The 24,829-nt window shown below is 38.3% G+C and overlaps 1 protein-coding gene across 1 annotated transcript; it reads left to right on the plus strand.

Annotated features, from left to right (window-relative positions):
* The first annotated feature begins 135 nt into the window (after positions 1–135).
* Positions 136–24,829, plus strand: EIF2S1 (eukaryotic translation initiation factor 2 subunit alpha). The gene is made up of 8 exons (XM_007987056.3): positions 136–272; positions 4,530–4,771; positions 15,307–15,386; positions 17,328–17,479; positions 21,639–21,745; positions 22,573–22,670; positions 23,435–23,578; positions 24,284–24,829. Exons 2-8 carry the CDS (start codon positions 4,531–4,533, stop codon positions 24,407–24,409), a joined length of 948 nt encoding a protein of 315 aa, XP_007985247.1. The 5' UTR covers positions 136–272; position 4,530; the 3' UTR covers positions 24,410–24,829.

A 24,829-nucleotide genomic window follows, 5' to 3' on the forward strand; every position in this document is an offset into this window, starting at 1 on the left:
AGCTAACATAGCGAGAAACCGTACTTTTCGGGTCCTTCCATGATGTACATTCGTCCTTATTCTCGGGGGACCCAGACTCTATGGTTAATGATGAAGAGGGGTCGCTATTCGTTCAGCGCTTGCGCAGTACGAGGAGGTTCCGCATGCGCAGTCGGGTGACCGAAGCGCACGCTGAGGAGGATCGGCGGCCGGTGAGGGAGAAGCTAGTCTGGTCTCTCTGATTGAAGGCGGCGGCTCTGGTGTCCACTGCGGGAATCACACACATACCTCAGGTGACTAATCCCAAGCTCGGTTTCTCCAAGAACTCACTTTCGTTTGTGTCCAGTGACATGGGTGTTCGACAGCGGGTAGGCCCCGGGCTAACACCTCCCTTTCCCGTCCCTGCGCGGGAAGTGGCTGGACAGCACCGCCGCCACCCGCGCTGTCGTGGGCCTCGTCGCCGGCTCCGTGTAGGTCATCCTGTGTTCCAGAGGCATCGTTGTTCCAGCAGAGGAATCTCGTGAAGGAAAGTGGGCCGAGTGGATTATACAGCCTCTACAATATGCCGAAAGTGAGAATGCCTTGACGATGGGGCGGCCTCGGGAGAACGTCGTGACACCCTAACTCTTACCCCCAGCTCAGGACGCTGAGCAGTTTGCTTTTTCCAGGTCTGAGAATTCCATCTTTTCTTCCGCCCCAGCAGTTCTACCGAAATTTTCCCCTGCTTCTCAGTGGAAACCAAACTGGACTCTTACCTGAGAAACGTGTGGGACGGGCACCGTGTTGGAAAGAGCGGGGTCCGAGTAGTTTTTCATCTGATAATTGAATTTTGAATCAAAACTAAATGAGACTTGAGTTTATTACTGTTACTATCAGTTTGTTTTATGTTGGCAACAATGAGAATAGAACTGTGTTAAGCGTATGTTAGGTTAACTATGCTAAGCATAACAAAAAGCCTAAGATAAGGAAATATTTTCGGGTTAAATACACAGTCATCCCTGGGTCTCTTTATCCACAAAATTTAGGCTTTTAAAATTTTTATTAAGCAAAAAACATGGTTTTTTCGAGAAAAAGTATAGCAGAGAAGTCTATATTTTCTCTCAATTGAGTTGTTATTCAAGGAAAAATCTCTGTGTCAGTAGTTTGGGGATGACTTATACAGAACTTTACTACCTGTTCTCAGTTCATCTGGTGCCAAAAGATGTAGTTGTCTCATGCACAGTAATGTTTGTAGAGATTTGGTGATAACTTTCTTTTTCAACTGTAATGATGAAATAAAAGCTTTACTTATGTAGCACTCCTATACCAAGAAGTGCCATTCAGAGAGCATTCCTAATACGTGTTAGATCCAAATTAGAATTATCACGAGAGTTGTCCCCATCACATATATTTTGGAAAGGAATGTGAACTTCTATATCCATTATAGCAGTTTGACCATGCACCGTTTTGAGAAGGAAGTTCTACCTACCATTTGTCCTGCAAAATAACTGACTAGCCAGGGTATTTGAAATTAGCCCGGAGTTTGGTTGATATATTTTGAAAGGTGGCTGATACTTCTACATCAGAACACATAAGAGTATTATAATGTGTTGTGATATTGAGGTTCTGTGGGTTAAAGACATTCTGGATTTGATGTCGATTATCTTAAGAAAGTATTATATAATTTAGTATTTCTGTTCCTCTTCTTCCTGTTCATTGCTTCACTGTGCTCCTTTCATAGTACTTCATATTGTAATCATTTGCTTGCTAATTTGTTTCCCACTCTATACTTAACTTAGGTAAGAGTCTTTTTTTTTTTTTTTTTTTTTTTTGAGACAGAGCCTCTGTTGCCCAGGCTGGAGCGTAGTGGCACGATCTCAGCTCACTGTAGCCTCTGCCCCTGGGTTCAAGGGATTCTCCTGCCTCAGCCACCATAGTAGTGGGATTACAGGTGCCTCACCACACCCAGCTAATTTTTGTATTTTTAATAGAAGTGGGGTTTCACCATGTTGACCAGGCTGGCCTCAAACTCCTGGCCTCAAGTGATCCACCCGCCTCGACCTCCCAAAGTGCTGGGATTACAGGTGTGAGCCACCGTGCCTGGCCTGGTAAGAGTCTTTCTTGTTGACACTTCTTGAGGACCAAATAAAATAAGTCAGAATGCTGTGAAAAAGATAAAGAGATGAAGTCACCTAGTGTGACTTCGATATTGCCAAATTTTTTTTAAGTTAAAAAAAAAAATAAGTTATTAGCATTTCATTAGGCAGTATGTTGAAAATTTATCAACCAATATGCAGGTTTTTGTGGTATGGATTCTTTTTGTACTTAACTTCCTGTCTTTGCTATGAATAACTTAACCATCAACAGTATTCCTTTACTTACCCTTTATGTTGCAAAGAGACTTGTGCCTCCTGAAGAAATAGTATTCATAGTCATATCCCTTCAGGATTCTCTTACACGATTGCCCATGTTTTTTAACCATCAGATTAAGCCTTGCTTCCCCTAAAAGCGTCACCTTTACTATTTGGAGAAACTTGGTAAGTAAATATGGTTTTCACCTGTTAAATGTCTTAAAACTGTTCCGTACATTTCTGTAACATAGTTTATTTTGATGCCCAACTTGAAACTTTTTTTAGCTCTCAAATTTGAGAACTTTACATGCACATATTCAACAACAGTTTCCCCACCACCCCCACCCCCACCCCTGAAAAGCCCTGTTTAAAACTGAAACAACCAGTCAGCTGTTTCTTGGTGGGTAGTTCTGGCCATTGAATGTCTACTTCTCTTTGTTTGCTAAATCCCTATTTTGTAGGGATTTTGTATTCCCTACAAAGAAATACATCTCTGCTACTGTCATAAATATGCTGCTTTTTGTTGTTAAACCAATGAGTACTAATAGTTTGCACTTATTGGTGTCACATACTCTAGCACTGAATATATATGTATATATTCATGTTGCTTTTGCAGTAACATGTTTCTAATTGTAATATGTTTATGAATAGTTTTGAGAGAATATAGTCTTACTGATAAGAGGATAGACTCTGGGCCGGGTGCGGTGGCTCAAGCCTGTAATCCCAGCACTTTGGGGGGCCGAGACAGGCGGATCACGAGGTCAGGAGGTCGAGACCATCCTGGCTAACATGGCGAAACCCCGTCTCTACTAAAAATACAAAAAACTAGCCGGGCGTGGTGGCGGGCGCCTGTAGTCCCAGCTACTCCAGAGGCTGAGGCAGGAGAACGGCATAAACCCGAGAGGCAGAGCTTTCAGTGAGCTGAGATCAGGCCACTGCACTCCAGACTGGGCGACAGAGCCAGACTCCGTCTCAAAAAAAAAAAAAAAAAAAAAAAAAGAGGACAGACTCTGGATCCAAACTTCCTGGATTCAAATCCTGACTCATCACTTGTTAGCAGTATGTGAAAGAACAAGTAACTTAACCTGTGCTTCACTTTTTTAATCTAGAAAATGGGGAGAACTAGGGAGAAAGTTGTACCACAAGGAGATAGGCAGTGACCAGATCATGTAGTATTCTGTAGGTAGTGAAAAGATAATATAAGTCAGTAGGAAGCCACTGGGAAGATATAGGCAGGTGCCAATTAATAAGTTATTAAATTAATTTTCACAAGGTTTTCTTAGGCCTTTAAGTTCTGTTACTACTTAAGTTTTGAGCAGTGACAACAGTGAAGGTTAACAGAAAAACATGAAAATCATCAGCCATGATTAGTTTGAGAGCTTCCTTTTTAAATGTGCTTCTACCCAGATTATGATTTCAGGCTTGTGGATCATAAAAGGAGTAGTGCTGAAAATAGGTTGGGTGGATCAAAGGGAATAATTGTAAATATCTTTAATGCTTGGAGGTTAAGAGAAACTTGAACTTTGTAGTAATGGAGATTAAAGCTATTCTCAAGATTAAGTATACCTATTCAATAAAAGAAAGGAATATTTGGGAGTATTGGGGATAAGAGAAGCTGGACATTGTGAATTCAAGGAAAAAAATTATGAGAGGAGGATGCATTTTAGTTTATTTTGTGATTAAAATTTTTTTAGTTTTTGTTGCTTTGACATGTGACACTAATTTTGGCTATAATAAATGACAATATATCATATGGTATATTGGTTAGGATTTAGGTAGAAAATTCTTTATATAGCGAGTGGTAGCATATACAATGTTTGCTAACTTCAGCAAAGAGTAGCTTTAGTTTTCTGATTAGTTATAATAGTGATGCTTCCCATCATTTGATATGCCTTAAAGTAGTATTTTACTCTTGAGGTATTCCTTTAATCCTTAGGTCTTGGAGTACTTTATAGATGGTCATTATTTTTTATGATTCCTCTGAAACTAATGGCAGAGAATCACCCAAGCATTACAAAAATGTTGAGCAAAGTAAAAATTAAAGCTTGATTCCTGAACATTATCTGTTTTCTGGTACCACTTAAGTTTCAAAGGATGAGAAGACTAAGACTAATAACTATTTTTTTCTTCATCTTTTCTTTCAGTGGCAAGATGTGGAAATTGATTTTTTTTTTTTCATCTTAACCGAACACTTATTTAATTCTTTTGTTTAAATTACAGAATGCCGGGTCTAAGTTGTAGATTTTATCAACACAAATTTCCTGAGGTGGAAGATGTAGTGATGGTGAATGTCAGATCCATTGCTGAAATGGGGGCTTATGTCAGCTTGCTGGAATACAACAACATTGAAGGCATGATTCTACTTAGTGAATTATCTAGAAGGCGTATCCGTTCTATCAACAAACTCATCCGAATTGGCAGAAATGAGTGTGTGGTTGTCATTAGGGTGGACAAAGAAAAAGGTAAGTGAGAAAAATATCTGTAATATAAATTTCAGATTTAAAATGGTTTATTTAAAAATACATTTTTTGTAAATTGCATGCTGCAGCTTAGGGGAAAAAGCTCTTACATACAAAGTGGTTAGAAAACCATGCCAATTAGCTATCTAAACAAGATAAGTTAATAGTAGTTTAATTAGTACATCCTAGGATTTTATGGATCAAATAACTTGAATTTTATTTCTAGTGTTTTATCAGGATTTTGGTAATTGACTCATGGTAACCAAACTTAAAGAGAGTACTAGTTCATTTACATTGGTAGACCTGAATATGTTGGATGCCTTTTTTCTTGAATTAAAGCTAAAGTAGTAATGAGATCTTTGGGTAAGCATGAAAATGGGGCAGATGGGTTTTAGGAATCTTTTATATAAGCCTTGAAAAAGCAATATACTATGTGTGTATATACACACCTGAAATCTAACATTGTATATCTTGCTGATAATTAGAATGTTTGCGTCTACCAAATCCTGTGGTATCTTTCAGACAGTTTTGGATGACTATCCATTTTTTACTTATTGGATTCCTTTTCTGGACCCCATGTAAATCATCACCTTTGTGAAGACTGAAGACTGTGTTTTAAAACATGGTATACAATACCATTAAGTAGGTTTTAATTTCAGCCATCTTACTATAATTTGTTAGGTATTAGTTTTAGATCATTAGTTACTATCATGTCTGAAGGGCTGCATATCAGTCACCTTGATTCAACTTATCCTTCTGAATCTCCTCAGCCGTCTAGTTTACTGATACGTTCTCACTTCTGCAAGTGATTAATTTTATACATACTGACATTTTTTTTTTTATTATAGCCTTAGATGATGAATAGATTTTGGGGATGTCTTATGCCTTAGGTAGTGACTGCTACTTAGCACATGCATTGTTTTAAATGTTTTGCTGTGACTTAGCTATAGCCCCACCCAAAATTATTAAACTACTTTGAGACTCTTAGTTAAACTACGTAAGTCTTCACATCACTGTCCTAGTAGTACCTAAAATAGTGTCTAATCTTGTACTTCGGTTTTTTTTTGTTGTTTTTTTTTTTAAGAGTTGGGATCTTGCTCTGTCACCCAGGCTGCAGTGTAGTAGTGTGATCATAGGTCGCTGCAGCCTTGAACTCCTCTGTTCAAGTGTTCCTCAAGCAGTCCTCCCAAGTAGCTGGAACTATAGGCATGTGCCACCCTGCCCAGCTAACTTTCTTTGTAGAGATGGGGTCTCACTATGTTGCCCAGGCTAGTCTTGAACTGGGCTCAAGTGATCCTCCTGCCTTGACCTCACAAAGTACTGGGATTACAGGTGTGAACCACTGTGCTCAGCCTTCTTTTTCTATTGTATGAAATATATACAAAAGGAGGAATCAAATATGTTTTTAGTTGCAATCAGAAAAAATATGGAATGGCATACTTGCTTACATACAGTAGATACATGTAAAGCTATTTCCATAGCATTTGTTTGTATGGCATTAACTAAAACCAGGAAATGACCAAAATGGGGACTGGTTAAATAAATCAGTACAAATGCATGCAATGCAATTTTATGCAGAATGAGATCTGAATATTCTGTATTCTGATATGGAAGATCTCTACGATAGGATGAGGAAAATAGCAAAGTGCAAAAGAGCCTGTAGAGAGAATTCATTTTACTAGAGAATTAGGTCCTGCTAGATAAGCCTTTCGACGTAAATGCCATAAACCCTGAACAAGTATGAAAAATAACTACCTAAAGACAATGAGAAGCAGCCAAAAGCAGGCCAAAATTGAAAATTTGAAGGTGAGTCGACACTTACAAGAAAGGATATGTTGGCCGGGCATGGTGGTTCAAGCCTGTAATCCCAGCACTTTGGGAGGCCGAGACAGGCGGATCACGAGGTCAGGAGATCGAGACCATCCTGGCTAACACGGTGAAACCCCATCTTTACTAAAAATACAAAAAAACTAGCCGGGCGCGGTGGCGGGCACCTGTAGTCCCCGCTACGTGGGAGGCTGAGGCAGGAGAATGGCGTAAACCCGGGAGGCGGAACTTGCAGTGAGCTGAGATTGGCCTGGGCGACAGATCGAGACTGTCTCAAAAAAAAAAAAAAAAAAAAAAAAAGGATATGTTTTCTGTTTTACACCTTTTTTTTTTTTTTTTACCTAAGTACATGCTGAAGACAGCTTCAAGCTGGGCATTTAAGGTTATGGCGGAAAACTTATGGTCTTACTGGCTTTAGAACTGGAGGCGAGAGTTCTTGACAACCATAGTAGATGGAAACTGGTGGTGGTAGTGGTGAGGGTTAGAGAAAGGAGGCAGGCACAAGGGGAGAGCCCCTAAGTCTGTGTATAAATTCTTCCCAAATCTCTGGTTTATCCCTGAACTACTGAAACACAGGGTGGACTCCAAGTAGCCTAATAAGGAAAAAATCTGAACAGATTTCAGTTGCTTACCATCTGGGGAGACAGAGCTTATAGTTTTGAGTTCAGATGCTGACTGCCTGCTAAAACAAAAAATCTGTATTCTTTTTTTTGAGGGGGGAGGAGGGTAGGGGATGGAGTCCCACTGTGTCGCCAGACTAGAGCGCGGTGGCGCGATCTCGGCTCACTGCAACCTCTGACTCCCTGGTTCAAGTGATTCTCCTGCCTTAGCCTCTGGAGTAGCTGGGATTACAGGCACGCACCAGCATGCCCAGTGAATTTTTGTGTTTTTGGTAGAGATGGGGTTTTACCATGTTGGCCAGGATGGTCTTGATCTCCTGACCTTGTGTTCCACCCGCCTTGACCTCCCAAAGTGCTGGGATTACAGGCGTGAGCCACCACACCCAGCCAAAATCTATTCTGAAGAGGAACATACAGGAATCCAGAGTCTTTGCCACAGGTCCAGGATACAATGCAAAATTGCTAACCATACAAATAAATAGGAAAATATGACTCATACAGAAGAGAAAAGCAACCAATGGAGACTGACCCAGAGATGATCCAGGTGTTGGGACTACTAGACATGGATTTTAAGGCAGACATTATAAACTGCTCAATCACATTAAGGAAATATGCTTGTAAAGAATGAACAAGGCCGGGCACGGTGACTCACGCCTGTAATCCCAGCACTGTGGGAGGCCGAGGCGGGCGGATCACGAGGTCAGGAGATCAAGACCATCCTGGCTAACACGGTGAAACCCCGTCTCTACTAAAAATACAAAAAAAGAGCCAGGCGTGGTGGCAGGCGCCTGTAGTCCCAGCTACTTGGAGAATGGCAGGAACCCAGGAGGCAGAGCTTACAGTGAGCCAAGATCGCACCACTGCACTCCAGCCTGGGCAACAGAGTGAGACTCTGTCTCAAAAAAAAAAGAATGTACAAAGTGAAATCTCAGAGAAACTAGAAACTTCCACAAAGAACCACAGCCAAGTGTCACTTAATGACAAGAATACATTCTGAGATAACGTAACGTATCATTAGGCAATTTTGTTGTGCAAGCTTCATAGAGTCTACTTAAACCTAGATGTATAGCCTACTACACACCTAAGCTATATGGTATAGCTGTCGCTCCTAAGCTACAAACCTGTACAACCTGTTACTGTATTGAATCCTGTTGGCAGTTGACACAAAGGTATTTGTGTATCTAAACACAGAATACACAAAGGGTACAGTAAAAATACAGTAGAAAAGATAAAAAAAAATAGTATACCTATGTAGGGCACGTACCATGAATGGAGCTTGCAGGACTGAAAGTTGCTCTGGTTGAGTTAGTAAGTAAATGATGACTAGGTGTGAAGGCCTAGGACATTACACTACTGTAGACTTTAGAAACACTGTACACTTAAGTAACACTAAATTTATAAAAACTAAATGCGCTACATCACTAGGCAATAGGAATTTTGCTACTCCATTATAGTCTTATGGAACCACCATTGTATATGCAGTGTTCAACAGAATATCATTATGCAGTGCATGACTAAATATAAATTCTAAGGCCAGGCCAGTGGCTCATGCCTGTAATCCCAGCACAGTACTTTGGGAGGCCAAGGCACCTAGGTGGATCACTTGAGATCAAGAGTTCAAGACCAGCCTGGCCGACATGGCAAAAACCCATCTCTACCAAAAGTAAAATATTAGCCGGGTGTGGTGGCATGCACCTGTAATCCCAGCTACCTGGGAGTGTGAGGCAGGAGAATCGCTTGAACCTGGGAGGCGGAGGTTGCAGTGAGCTGAGATCACGCCATTGCACTCCAGCTTGGGCAACAGAGTGAGACTCTTGTCTCAAAAATATATATATATATATGTGTATATATGTGTATATGTATATGAAATGAAAGAGGAGAGAGAACAGAAAATGGATTTGAAGAAATAATGGCTAACAGTTTCCCTTATTTGTTGGAGAAAAACACAAATTTACAAATTGAAGAAGCTCCACAACTCTTAAGCATGATAAATGTTATTAAGATCATATCCAGGTACATCAGACTATTAATACTGAAGAAAAAAGGTGAAGAGAAAAATCTTGAAAGTAGCCCAAGGAAAAGGATGTATTACCTACAGAAGAACAGTGATACAAATTACTATGGTGTTCATACTAGAAATGATGGAGGCCAGAGCATTGAATGATATCTTTAAAGCACTCAAACCAGAATTGTGTATCTAAAGGTAATACTCAACAATGAAGGTCAAAATGAAGACATTTTTAGGTAAATAGAAACTAAAGACGTGGCCGGGCGTGGTGGCTTGCACCTGTAATCCCAGCACTTTGGGAGGCCAAGGTGGGCACGTTACCTGAACTCACAAATTCAAGACCAGCTGGGGCAATGGCAAAACCTCGTCTCTACAGGAAATACAAAAATTAGCTGGGCGTGGTGGTGCGCCCTGTAGTCCCAGCTACTCGGGATGCTGAGGTAGGAGGATGGTTTGAGTCCAGGAGGTGGAGGCTGCAGTGAGCCAAGATCGTGCCACTGCACTGCAGCCTGGGCGATAGAACCAGACCTTGTCTCAAAAAAAAAAAAAAAAGAAAAAAAAGAGAGAGGTAAAGGAAGTTCTTTAAACTGAAGATATGTGATGACCTGACATGGAAAATACATAGGTAAATGTAAAAGACTATTTTTGCCCTTCTTAGTTTCTTTAAAAATACATTTAACTATTTGTCTCATTTGTGCCCGTGGGATTGTAATCTACAGAGGTGACTGAGTGATGACACAGGCCAATGTCCTTGAAAACTTTTACTACTTATATTGCCTGAGAGAAGGGGGCCTAATATGCCATGCAGGGCCACATGGGGAAGCACCAGTTTTAGTCAGGAGTCACAAGGAACTAGGGGAAAAAGTAGGTCAGAGCTTTTATTGGAGTTTCTGCAGGAAAAGCAAAGCAGAGCAGCTTAAACGACTTGCAGTTGGCTAGTTTGAATGCTTTGGGCAGGCCTTGGGGCATAAGGACTGCCCTGCTTGTCTAATACCTGGCCCTTGACTTACAACGGGGAGAATTTTGACTTGGTGTGTGAGTTTATGGGCTCCAGATTGGCTGCTCTGCATAAGAAAGGCACTCTCCCAAGCAAGCCCTTTGCTGACTCCTCCCCGCCTGATGGAGGGGCATTCTCTCCACAAATATGAGAGCCTCAAGGATATAGAAAATAAGAAAATATTTAGTTACTCCTAATAATAAATATATAGTTAATACAGTTGGCTCTGTGATTAATGGATGCCAAATAGTTTAGTATAGAAGCTAAGAAAACAGAATACTGTTTAAAGCAGACTTAGTACACTTGACAACTTAATCACAAAGGCCAGGAGGTGTGGGGTAAATAGATCTATATGATTCTTAACAATTCTTACATTTTATGTGCAGTAGTAAAATTAACTCTAAAAAGTTAAGTATGTATATTGTAAATTCTAGAATAACCATTAAATAAGCCAGTTGCAGTGGTCTGTGCTTGTAGTCATAGCTGTTTGGGAGGCTGAGGTGGGAGAGTCACTTGAGACCAGTTGTTCAAGACCAGCCCAGGCAACATAGTGAAACTCTCTCTCTAGAAATAAGTAAGTAAAATACAAAGATAGACTATTGTAAAAGCCAAAGATATATTAAAATGGAATTCTAGAAAACATTAACCTAAAAGAAAACTCAAAAGAACAAAACAAAAACCAGAAAGAACAAGTAGAAAACAAATATCTAAAATGTAGGTATTCAGTTATTGATATAACTGAATTCATTTATATCAGTAATTAAATGTAAATCAAGTAAATATTCCAGCTAAAACGCAGAGATTGTTAGGATGAATTAAAAAGCAAGACTCAATGATAATGCTGTCTACAAGAGACATACTTGGTTGAAAATAAATGGATATAAAAAGATATGCTATGCAGACAATACCTTAAGGAGACAGTGTCTTAATAGGTAAAGTAGATTTAAAGACACAGTATTTTCAGATTTAAACAGGGATATTTTGTAATGATAAAGGGTCAATTTGTTAGAAGGAAAACAACAGTCATCACTGTGCATGTGCCTAATAATAGAGTTCAAAATATAAAGCAGAAATTGAAAAAATTCAAGAGAGGAATAGAAAAATCTATATTCGTAGTTGGAAGTTTGAACAAGCTCTGAACAATTGATGAAACAATTAGATCACGAAAGACCTTGACTTGTTTGATACTTAGAACACTGCACCCAGAAAAGGCAAAATATACATTATTTTCAAGTGTGCATGACATTCACCAAGATAGACAATAAGGTGAGCTATAATATTAATACAACTCTAAATAAATTTCAAAGGGTTGGAATACAAATATGTTCTCTAATCACACTGGAACTAATTTTGAAATCAGTGTCATTATATCTTGGGAGATAAAAGTTTGTAATATTAAATAAGCCTTTTAAATTTATTAAATAAATTTATTAAATAAAATTTTAATATTAGAAATTACCCAGGCATGGTGTTGTGCACCTGTAAGTCAGTCCCAGAGAAGCTGAGGTTGGAGGATTGCTTCAGCCCAGGAGAACAAGTCTGCAGTAAGCCGAGATCACGCCACTACACTCCAACCTGGGTGACTAAGACCCTGTCTCAAAAAAAAAGAAAACGGTAGGCCAGATGGTTAAATTGATGAGTTGTATCAGACATTTAAGGCAGAAATAATATGAGTCATAATACAATTTCAGAAAGTTAAGGAGGTAGGCCAGGCACAGTGGCTCACACTTGTAATCCCAGCAATTTCGGATGCTGAGACAGGAGGATCGCTTGAGGTCAGGAGTTCAAGACCAGCCTGGCAATATAGGGAGACCCCCATCTCTATAAAAATTTTTAAAAATTAGCTGGGTGTGGTGGTGTGTACCTGTAATGTAGTTCCAGCTACTTGGGAGGCTGAGGTGGAAGCATGGCTTGAGCCCAGGAGTTTGAGGCTGTAGTGAGCTATGATCATACTGTTGTACTACAGCCTGAGCAACAGAGCAAGTCTGTGTCTCCCACAAAAAAAAGAAAAAATTGAGAAGGTGGGAACACTTCCAAAATACAGTCAGTACAGTCACGTGGTGCTTAATGACAAGGATACATTCTGAAAAATGTCTCATCATGCAATTATCATAGAGTGTGCTACTTACATGACCTTGATAGTATAGCCCATACACACATGGGTTGTTTAGCATAGTCTATTATTCCTAGGTTACAAACCTGTACAGCATGTTACTGTACTGTTTAGGTAGTTGTAACACAATGGTAAATATTTGTGTACCTAAACACAGAAAAGGTACAGTAAAAATACAGTATTATAATCTTACAGTACTACTGTTATATATGCAGTCCATTGTTTACTGAAATGTTATGCAGTGCATGACTAATTTTATGAGGCCATCATAACCCTGATAAGAAAACCCGACAAAGACATGTTTTTGTAAAAAAGCAAATTACTGACCAAATATGTGATTAGCATAGATAAAACAATTAATAAAATATGTTTTTCAAATCCAACAATGTTTAAAAAGGATAATAAAGCATGACCAAGTGGAGTATATGGAATGCCAGTTTGGTTTAACAGTCATAACTTTACGTTGGCTGGGCATGGTGGCTCAGGCCTGTAATCTCAGCACTTTGGGAGGCCTAGGTGGGAGGATCACTTGAGCCCAGGAGTTCGAGACTAACCTGGGCAACATAGCAGGACCCCACCTCTTTTGTTGTTTCTCACTTCTTTTTATTTAAAAAAATTTTTTTTTAAAGTTTATGTGTGCTTTTATATGATCAGTTAATTAACAGAAGTACAAAGGCAGCTAATCAAAGAAAAAAATTATCTTTTTAACAAATGGTGCTGGGACTACTAGATGTCCATATGCAAAAAAGAAACTCAATTCAAACACCTCACCTTATGCAAAAGTTACCTTAAAATGAATCATAGATGTAAATGTAAACTTCTAAATACCTCTAGAAGAAAACATAGGAATCTTTCTGACCTTGGATTAGGCAACGATTTCTTAGATACCATACTAAAAGTGTTATCCATGAAAGGAAAAATTGATCAATTGAACCTTATCAAAATTAAGAACTTATGTTCTTTAAAGACACTGTAAAGAGAATAAAAAGACAAACCAGCATATTTTAAAAACTCTTGACAACCTAAAAAAATCCTGTATATAGGCTAGGAGCAGTGGCTCACGCCTGTTATCCCAGCACTTTGGGAGGCCAAGGTGGGCAGATCATGAGGTCAGGAGATCGAGACCATCCTGGCCAACATGGTGAACCCCATCTCTACTAAAACCAAAAAATTAGCGGACATGGTGATGCATGCCTGTAGTCCCAGCTACTCAGGACGCTGAGGCAGGGGAATCACTTGAACCTAGGAGGCAGAGTTTACAGTGAGCCGAGGTTGCGCCGTTGCACTCCAGTCTGGCGACAGAGTGAGACTCCATCTCAGAAAAAGAAAACCAAAAACAAAACCTGTATCTAAACCATCAATTTTTAAAGGAGCAAAAGTTTTGAATAGATACTTTGCCAAAGAAGATAATTGGATAGCAAATATGCACATGAAAAGATATTGAACATCATTAGTCATTAGGAAAATGCAAATTAAAACCACAGTGAGATGCCACTGCACAGTCAATAGACTGACTTTTTAAAAACCAGTTGAGAGACGTGGAGCATTTCTAACTGCTCCACATTGCTCGTGAGAATGCAGAGTGCCGCATTCACTTTGGGAAAGTTTGGCAGTTAAAATTAACATGTACTTAATGTATAACGCAGCTGTGCCATTTCTAGGAAAATTTATTTTCACAAAGAAACTTGTATCCAGTTTTTAGTGGCTTCAGGGGTGATGGAACTTGATTTTGGTGGTGGTTAAATGACTATTCTTTTTTTTAAACACAAAGAACTTAACACTAAAAGTGGTGTATGTATACTATATGTAAGTCATACCATTTTTAATGAAACAGTGCTCAGAATCTGAAATAAAATCAGTGTATATGAACAGAATATAGGAGGAAAACTATCAGCATTTTAATAGATGTGAAAGAGCATTTGACAAAATTTGTCACCAATTCATAATAAAAAGTCAGCAAACAAAAACTAAAAGGGAATTCCTAATCTGATAAAAGAGTGTCTAGAAAAACGCCACAGACTTATGTCCTCCAGTATTGAAAAGAAGACATTCACTGTCACGCTGTTACTCAGCATTGTACTGGAAGTCATTGCCAGGCGCAGGTTTGTAGGTTTCAGCCGTTTTTTGGCTACTTGACCTTGACAAGTTACTTAACCTCTCGTGGGTTTTAGTTTCTTCAGGTTAAAAAGAGGTGGGGCTGTGGGAAATAGGATGATAATCTACCATGCAGGATTGTCGTGAGGGTTCAAGGAGATGTTTAAGCACCTAACATATATAAGCACCAACAAGTAACGTAGTTACTTGTATATGATAGTAATACAGTAGATTAGTTTTAATTTGTTCAGTGTGTGAGTGTGTGTGTGGGGGTGTGTGTGTGTATCTTCTGTGAGGATAGCCTCTTTCTTTAAACTAAATGAACATCATAGTGAATTCCTATTCTGGAGAAGGAAAAGGAAGAAATAGGGGAAAGATAGGCATTTTGACTAGCTTTCATTTGGATAATTGAAAATTATTAGTTCTCTCCAGTAAGGTAATGGAGAGTATATAATTACCTGATAATAAAAATTTATTTCTGAAAACAGTTCAGAATCTCTCGTCTTGTACAGACTGAGTATCCCTTATCCCCAAATCCAGAATGCTCCAAAATCTGAAACTTTTTGAGCATCAACATGACACTCAAAGGAAATGTTCATTGGAGCATTTCAGATTTTGGATTTTCAGATTCAGGATGCTCTGACTAGTAACTACATTGCATATATTCCAAAATCTGAAATCCAAAACACTTTTGGTCCCAAGCATTTCTGATGAGGGATACTCAGCCTTGTAATATTTATGCAGTATTTTGTTGGCATGATTTTAGTAGGAAATAATTCTAAGTATGCCAATCAAACACTTAATTTGGTCTTCAAAGCTGGTTACAATAGTGCAGTGGCACCTGGACAGAGATAAGTTTTTCAAAATTTTTTTGTACAGGATATATTGATTTGTCAAAAAGAAGAGTTTCTCCAGAGGAAGCAATCAAATGTGAAGACAAATTCACAAAATCGAAAACTGTAAGTTGATCTTTCAGTCAAATTAGTCCACTATCTGTGAGTTTAATAAATAATTTGAAATCTTAATTTCAAAAGAGTATGACTACGGTGTTTTGTTTTGTTTTTTTATGTCATACTGCTGCTACCTTAAAGTATTGCTTATGATCTAATATTCTCAAATCAATACTAGAAGTGTTTTGAAGCCATTTTAGGTTAAATTAACTGTGGGTGACTTCAACTGGTTTAACTTGTTTCCAATTGGAATGCCTCATAAAATACGGGGTTTTTTTGTTTGTTTAAATAGAAATGAGGTCTTGCTGTTTTGTCCAGGTTGGTCTCATACCCTGAGCTTCAAGTGATCCTTGAGCCTCAGCCCCGCAAAGTGCTGGGATTACAGAAGTGAGCTAATGCGCTTGGCCAAAATACAGTTCTTGATTTTCAACCCTGTTCTGGGATAAGGGTAACAGAGACAGCCAGCTGTTATATGTTAAAAATGAACAGGGGTTTATAAAATGTCTGTGAATCCAGGAAAGCAAGGCAGAGGCCTGTTACTAGTTTTGGGTTTTTTTTCCCCTCCAGTAGTGTGGTAGGATTATTTCTTTTTACTTTTTTTTCTTATTTTTGCTTACTTCCTACTTGTCATCCACAGGAAGCACCAGCAAAGCAAAGATAGCCATTTAATTTCTTCACATTTCTTCTGTCAGTATTTCTCTTTTCTCAGGCCCTGTTTAAGTTATCCTTCATCCTCTACATCCTCAGTTCTGTGTGTGTGTGTGACAAAGTCTTGCCCAGACTGGAGTGCAGTGGCGCAATCTCAGCTTACTGCAACCACCTCCTCCTGGGCTCAAGCGATCCCCTCGCCTCTGCCTCCCGGAATGTTTGAGATTATAGGCATAAGCCAGTGTGCCCAGCCTATCCTCAGTTCTTAGTGGTACTGTTTGTATTGCTTCTGTTTTCTTTGCCCTTGTCTGGTGTCTCTTCTTTTCTGCTATGAGTGTTTCTGTCCTTAAGATAAAATATCAAAAAAAAAAAAAAGTTTCAATGAAGAGATTTTAAAAAATCTTGCTTAATCCCAGTAAGAGAGGAAATGAAGGTCTAAAAGCCATCAGTTACCCAAATCATTTCCTTTGTTTTAATGATGTATTTACAGTTATGCAGTGTGGTTTACACATTTGAAAACACTGTCAGTAAAATCTCTTCTTAATAAACTCTAGGACCTTACCACTTAGAATGTAGTCTCTGAACTAAGAGCATTGGCATCACATATTTTTTAGAAATACAGACTCTCAGGTCCCACTAACTTTTGAGAAGCACTTTTCTGGGAAAATTCCATATTTTTTTGTCTCCTTAGGATATTATTAAAATGAGTGTGTTAATAGATTTTATCGAGATGTTAAAATGGAAGACTTATTCAGTGTCAGTACCTTTTCTCACTCAATTTTTATGTGTAACTATGATGAAGACCTTTTTAATACTTTTTCTCTGCACCCTATGTTAATTTTAGGAGGTAAGAAAAAGTTTGGCAGGTGGATAAGATTACAGCAAAAAAAAAAAAAAAGAGCTTTTATTCCTGATTCTGTCCTCATGAAGTAATAACAACAACTTGTATTTGTATAACCGTTCTCCATTTATAGTGTGTGGTTTCTGTATATTTGATCTATGCGAGCACTCTCTGTAGTAAGGAGAGATACTAGTATCTTCTTTTTCCAGAGGAGGAAACAAGTTCAGAGATACTGTGTTATTGTCAAGACTTGATCCAGGTCTTAGGACCCTAAATTGTATACTGTCTCTACTTTTTATACCCATTTAAAGTGAATATTTCCCTATGGAGAAAGAACTTATATGGAGATCTTTTGTTGTTAAGGAATTACTGTAGTCAAATTATGTTATTTACTAAAATGTAAAAATATTTTTTATAGATCCCTTATCTTTGAATCGTTGAGCTTTTCATTTTATTTCTAGGTTTATAGCATTCTTCGTCATGTTGCTGAGGTGTTAGAATACACCAAGGATGAGCAGCTGGAAAGCCTATTCCAGAGGACTGCCTGGGTCTTTGATGACAAGTACAAGAGACCTGGATATGGTGCCTATGATGCATTTAAGCATGCAGTCTCGTAAGAATGCCTTCTTGACTCTCCTTCTACCTTGCTATCACAACTCTTAGCCTGATATTTAACAGCACAGCATCCATGTATAAAGTACTTTCCAATTTTAGATTAAAATATTTTGTGTTGGCCAATAAATGGGCCAATCCTATATGGTCAAGTCTGTGTAGTTTTATGTATCATAGTTACGTAGATTCATAAACTATATGGTTTATCTCAAAAATTTTCCTTTCCTAGTTATTGTCCTAAGTGGCTATAGGACTAAAGAGCATGTGTCACCAAAAACTATAACTTCTTGTTTGCTCTACCTCTTTTGACTCTCCTTTGACTTTTAGCCCACACCGCTTTACCCAGTCTTCCATGTAGCCTTAGCCTGGGCCTTACTATCACCAGGATTTGCTCTGCCACTAAAATCTTTAATTCACACTTTCTGTTCTTTTGCCCCAGCCTCCTATTCATCAACTCTCAGTTGGTCCTATTATTTGTCATCTTAATTCTGTGTGTTAGGCTCTGATTCCAAACCTTTTTTCTCCCTGTCTTTTCACCATTTCCTGCCTTCTCTTTCTTATCCAACATAGGCACACCATGATCCATCATTTCAACGACTTTCTTGCCATTATTATGAGCTTTTGCCCTGTTTTTCCTTCTGATACATCCAGCCTTGGATCGATGTTCCGGCCTTCTCTGTACTTGTAGAGTGCTGCTAGGAAAAATCACAGTCTTGCAGGTTGGTCCACTGCATATTCATGGTCTCCAGCCTCAGCTATTCCACATTCTGTCTGCTCCTGGTCAGTTCTTCTATAGTGGCTATTTTAGAGCTTTTCCATGTTCTTCCTCGGAAAACCACTCTATCCCTGTTCCCTGCCTCTTGGCTGGTATGCTCACTACCTGTTTTATTTTATAAAGAAAATAGAAACCATTGCACAAGAACTACTTTTCCACTATCTCAACAAACTTACATATCTCCGTCCCACCTGTCATTTCTTCCTATGCTGCTGTCACTGGAATTTGCTCTCAAACTAATCTTGCCACCTGTGCCCAGCCATTGCTCAGAGATCTCTGTCAGTCACATTTTCTCTTGGGTCACCTTTCCCTTTATTGGTTTTGCTCCATCAGCATAAAAATATCTCTGGTTTCTTCCATTTATACTATAAAACACACTTCTCATCTTTTCCTGTACTTTCTGTTGGAGCAAACACTGCGTCCTCTGCTTTTAACAGCCACACTTGGCTGTGCATGGTGGCTTATGCCTGTAATCCCAGCACTATGGGAGGCTGAGGTGGGAGGATTGCTTGAGGCCAGGAGTTAGAGACCATCCTGGGCAGCATAGCAAGACCACCATCTCTAAAAAAAAAAAAAAATTAAAAGTAGCCAGGTGTGGTAGCATGTGCCTGTGTTCCTAGCAACTTGGGAGGCTGAGGCGGGAGGCTGAGGCAGGAGGATCACTTGAGTCCAGTGGTTTGAGGTTTCTGTGAGCTGTGATTTATGATTGCACCACTGCACTCTAGCCTGGATGACAGAGTGAGACCTTGTCTCTTAAAAAAAAAAAAAAGCCAGACTCTTTCAGTTCTCTACACTTGCTATCTCTTTACCTCCCACTCCTTCCTAAACGTTAAGGGGTAGAGGGGGGAAATAAAGAGAATAAGTAGGACCCAGGACCGTTAAGAGTCCCCCAGCAAGCCAACTCATCTGGGGTTCCAAATCCCTTCAAGTTTATTCTCATGTGACTTTTTATTTATTTATTTTTTTTATTATTATTATTATTTTTTTTTTTTTTTTGAGACGGAGTCTCGCTGTGTCGCCCAGGCTGGAGTGCAGTGGCCGGATCTCAGCTCACTGCAAGCTCTGCCTCCCAGGTTCACGCCATTCTCCTGCCTCAGCCTCCCGAGTAGCTGGGACTACAGGCGCCCACCACCTCGCCCGGCTAGTTTTTTATGTTTTTTAAGTAGAGACGGGTTTCACCGTGTTAGCCAGGATGGTCTCGATCTCCTGACCTCGTGATCCGCCCGTCTCGGCCTCCCAAAGTGCTGGGATTACAGGCTTGAGCCACCGCGCCCGGCCTATTTATTATTATTATTTTTTTTTTTTTTTTGGTATATCACATGGTAGAAAAGGTGGAAATAGTAATAATGATAACTAACATTTATATAATTCTAACAACAACGTATGGCATAAATGCTATTATTATCCTTTTCTTACAGTTGAAGAAATTGAAGTTGAGATTAAGTAATTTGTTCGAGGTCTCACAGCTAACAGATTATAGAGCCAGGCAGTATTCAAACGCATGCATTCTGGCTCCAGCAGAGTTTGCACTATTAGCTATTAAACACAACTTTATATTTCTGTCCTGCAGTCCTCAGTACATTTCTTAATTTCTCTCAACTGTCATCATCTGGCCTCTTTAGCTACCTCTTTAACTTCTAGCTCCAGCACCCCCTTGTTACCACTAAGCCTTGGCATGTGTTACTCCCTTTTCCTTAGCACTCTTTTCTTCATTCATGTAGGGACTGTCCAGATTTAACTAATGCTAGTTCTTTGCATTTTTTTTTAATTACATAAAATTTCTCACATAGTTGGAAACAATGTTTTACCTTTCCAGACTTACTTTCCTCACTTACCAGTGATAACCACTAGTCTGAAATTATTATGTGTCAATATCATTTGTTTTTATTGTTTTACTACATATATGTGTCTATAATCGTTATTTAAAATGTAACCTATTGTATCTTTTTGTAGCTTGCATTTTTACATATAAGGCTGTTACTAAGCAGGATTCCCCCACATTGATAGATGTATACTTGATCCATATTAATCTCTGTATAGTATTTCATTGTGAGAATATTCTTTATCTGTTTCTCTATTAGAGTTGTTTAGGTAATTTTCCCTTTTGTCCCATTTGTCGAACAGGGCTGTGATGAATAGCGTATGTGTCTCTATATGTAGTTGTTTCAGAGTTTCTAATATATATGCCTAGGAGTGGAATTGTTGGGTCATAGGATTGATTATATATCTTTAAACTGACTTGGTTTCACCAAATTATTCTTCAAATTGATTCTACAATTTATATTCCCTCTAGCATTTGTATAAGTATTCCTATTTCCCCTCATCCTTGCCACAATTTGGTATATATCTGATTTTTTTTTCTCCTTTTTCTAATCTAATGAATTCACAGTAGTATCTTTTGATTTGCTTACTCCTGATTGTTGGAGAGGTCAACAGTTTTTCATGTTTATTGACCATTTGTATTTCTTCTATGAAACATCTGTTCACCTCATTTGCCCATTTTCTGTTTGTCATCTTGTTTCGTAGACATTTATGTTGGTTTGTCTTCTTGTTACTTTGTTAGCTGAGTAAAAGTTCCCTCTACCCAAATTCTCTTGCCTTTTATTCCTAACAAGACCCCTTGCTTATTAAGCCTGAAGCTTGCTCATGCTATTCCTTTTTTATATGACATAACTTTCTTTTTTTCTTTTTAATAGAGATGGAGGTCTTGCTATGTTGCCTAGACTGGTCTATGAACTCCTGGTCTCTGTGATCCTCCTGCCTCAGCCTCCCAAAGTGCTGGGATTACAGGCATGAGCCACTGGTGCCCAGCCTTGTGTATCATAATGTTTTTACAATAGTTCTACCTTACTTTTTACAGTGCTACTCTTCTTTTAGTCTTATTTCATATTTTCATCTGTTCACTCATTCAACAAACATGCCAGTTAATAAGACCCTGGTCCCTGTCCTGTGGCACTTAGGAAGGTCAGATGAAATGCTACTTTTTGCATGAAGCCCTTCCTGACCTCATTAACTGGAAGTAATACCTTCCTCTCCTGATGCCTACAGATGTACTGTTATATTTAAAATTTTTTCCATGTTTTTTTTTTTATTCAAGCTAGATAATAAACTCCTTGAGGCAGGGACAGCTAATTGCATGGAAGTAATCAATTATAGTAGAATATTAGATGTGTTAGGCATTAAATTGCTTGTTCTAGTCAGATCACTAAAATGTTGATTTCACTAATAACCAGTTGGGATAGAAGTGCAAAGCTAAGATTTGAATTCTAGTTGTGACACTACAGCCTGTGCTTAACTATTGTATGCATTGTTCCATGGTGTTTGGTTTCACATTTATCAGTAATATAACCTTGACCTTTTGTTATTTATTTATGTTTTTGACCAGAGACCCATCTATTTTGGATAGTTTAGATTTGAATGAAGATGAACGGGAAGTACTCATTAATAATATTAATAGGCGCTTGACCCCACAGGCTGTCAAAATTCGAGCAGGTAAATGATTTTCTAAATGATTTTTACAATATTTTGCATGCATCAAAAAAGCTATTAAATAATGAGACTTACCAAAGTATATGTTGCTACATCAACATCTATAAAGTTTTCTAAATGTTTGTTTTTTATAACAGAAGCTTAAGAAATTATTTTGGCTTCTGAATCATAAAATTTATATATTGACACAAGTAGAAATAGTCTTGTGAGTTCAGCTAACCTAAAGGTAGCCCTTTTTTTAAAAAGAGGGATTTGATTGTTTTGTTTTAGTGCATACTTTAAAATATTCCAAATGTTTACAAAGATGGGACATACCATGCAGAATTTTCTCCAACTAGCCTTTTCCACCCAGTGTATCATAGGTACCCTTCCATTGCAGAACATAGGAATCTTTCTCATTCTTTCTTATGCTAGGTAATGTTTCATAGAACAGATAAACCTTAACATAAACCAGTCCCCTCTTGATGAACATGTAGGTTGTGCCAGTTTTCTCACAGTTACAAAAAAAAAGCTACAAATTAGCACCCTTATATTATACATACGTACCCATTTACACAATGTTCTTCAAGACAGATTCCTAAAAGTAGAATTTCTGAGTCAAAGGGTAATACAATTTCTGAACCGTTTTAGATAAATTGCAGTTACTGTTAACATTCCATCTTTACCACACTCCTCCTTACCTCCATTTTATAAATAAGGAACTGCAGTATAGAGAGGTTGGATTCAGGGTATTTGAATACTAGTATATCTGCCACATATTTGATTTCCTTTAAACTTTTAAGTATTTTTTGCATTTTTTGGTATCAACTTTTGAACTTTTGTAATTGTAGATATTGAAGTGGCTTGTTATGGTTATGAAGGCATTGATGCTGTAAAAGAAGCCCTAAGAGCGGGTTTGAATTGTTCTACAGAAAACATGCCCATTAAGGTAAGTTGTCAGTTGTCTCCCTCCCGACTGAAATGCCCACCTAAACCAAATAGGATCTTTGATCTTTGTTTCGATTTTTTTTTTAACCACGTTTCATAACAAAAGTGGGTTTTTTTGCTCTTAAAATTGAGCAGTGGTTCTTGGTAATATTTCTAGATATTTGTGATTTATGTTTAGGCTTTTTTGGTTTCTACTGTTACTATCACAGTGGATGGAGATTCCTATTGGTAGAAAGCCAGCGATGCCAAACCTCCTTTACAATAAAGAGTTGCTGTGCCCAAAATACTGATAGTACTGTAAAAAAGAGTAACACTTTCTTCCATCTGTACACATACAAATTTTATGAGGTTTGATCAGAATCTTTCATTAGTGATAAAATTAACTGGATGACTGTAACTCAGAATCTCGTAGGAGGATTCTTCCATCAGTTTAGGTCAGAGACAAATTATCCATTATACTGATGATAACTGCAGTTAATTTAGCCACCAAATGTAACCCAGAAATGATAATTCTTTGTATTCAGTATTGCAGTGGACTGTTTATACTGCATTAGATCCCTGTATTGATTTACTTTTGCTACATTAACAAATCACCCCAAAACATAATTGCCAATTCTGTAGGACCCTAAATTTCTGTCCTGTAGGATTGGCAATTATGTTTTGGGGTAATTTGTTAACACAGCAGATTAATAAAATCTCAAGCATCCTAATAGTTGTGGGTTCTATAGGTACATTCATAATTGAATTTTTGTCTTTCTCTTTTAGATTAATCTAATAGCTCCTCCTCGGTATGTAATGACTACAACAACCCTGGAGAGAACAGAAGGCCTTTCTGTCCTCAGTCAAGCTATGGCTGTTATCAAAGAAAAGATTGAGGAAAAGAGGGGTGTGTTCAATGTTCAAATGGAGGTGAGATCAATAGATTCATTTTTAATAATGACTCAGGAGGTTTCTAAAAGGAGTTCTTGTAGGTAAATAAGAGCTGTCAGCCTTGGAATGTCATATTGTAGGATGGTCATTCAGGCCTTTGATCACTAATGGTTTTAGGGGTCACCCCCCACCCCCAGCCAGGAGGAAGGGAATAAACAATATAAATGAGAAGTTTTTTTATTGTTTGAATTTGGATGTGGTGTGTCTAAAATTTGATCTCACAATTGGGGAAAAAAAAGTTGTCTCCTGTCTTTTCCTTGTCCAACAAGAAAGAAACGTGTGTGTGTGTGTTATATAATGGTTCCTTCTATGGAAAGGACTAGTAAGCTAGTAAGTAGTAGTTTGAGCCTGGAAGATGGTTTTTTTTTAACAGGACATCTATTTGTGGTCTTGAAAGATGCAGCCACTGGGGTTATTTCATGTTTTCAGTTTTAGCTTATAAAAATGACAAAATAATTTTCCATTTTAATACATACATCCTTTTTCTATACTCTTCTCATAAGTTTCACCTATTATTTATGTAATGGAATTTATTAGTAATGTCACTCAAAAGTAAACAGATATTATGATAGAGTTGTTAGAAAAGTGTTAAAGAGAGAAAACATTAGGCAGTAATCGTATTGAAATTAAATTTGTATAGTATTTACTACTTCAGTTTGAAATTATAATACTCTGCTTCCACAGCCCAAAGTGGTCACAGATACAGATGAGACTGAACTTGCGAGGCAGATGGAGAGGCTTGAAAGAGAAAATGCCGAAGTGGATGGAGATGATGATGCAGAAGAAATGGAAGCCAAAGCTGAAGATTAACTTTGTGGGAAACAGAGTCCAATTTAAGGAACACAGAGCAGCCCTTCCTGGCTGTAAATCCTAGACTTGAAAGTTTTCCAGTATTGAAAACTTCAAAGCTGAATATTTTTTATTTCTAAGTATTTAAATGTTCTAACAGATCGGAACATGAAATGCCCTCCTAAATGTCAGCTGTTGTCACACAGTAGCTCCAACACTTTGAGCATTTTTAAGGGAGTGGCCTCATTTCACTAGAGACAAATCTTTAAGAATAGTTCTAAAATTGGGCTTGTGATTTCCATTTCTGATGTCTCCAGATTGGCACCCCTTTCTAGTTCAATGCCTCACGAGATTTACCAGGGGCATCCAAAGCAAACAATCCCAATCTTTCTATATAAAATGTATTCAAACAAACATCAAATAAATTTCTGGGATATTTAA

Source organism: Chlorocebus sabaeus, chromosome 24 (assembly GCF_047675955.1).
Source record: "Chlorocebus sabaeus isolate Y175 chromosome 24, mChlSab1.0.hap1, whole genome shotgun sequence".
Lineage (NCBI taxonomy): Eukaryota > Metazoa > Chordata > Mammalia > Primates > Cercopithecidae > Chlorocebus > Chlorocebus sabaeus.

What these genes read in the sequence shown, in the direction of transcription:
- EIF2S1 (XM_007987056.3), top strand. Translation starts at nt 4,531, where the DNA reads ATGCCGGGTCTAAGTTGTAGATTTTATCAACACAAATTTCCTGAGGTG. An exon ending in CAGAAAACATGCCCATTAAG is followed by an intron (nt 22,671 to 23,434) that starts GTAAGTTGTCAG and finishes TTTCTCTTTTAG; the next exon opens with ATTAATCTAATAGCTCCTCC. An exon ending in TGTTCAATGTTCAAATGGAG is followed by an intron (nt 23,579 to 24,283) that starts GTGAGATCAATA and finishes CTGCTTCCACAG; the next exon opens with CCCAAAGTGGTCACAGATAC.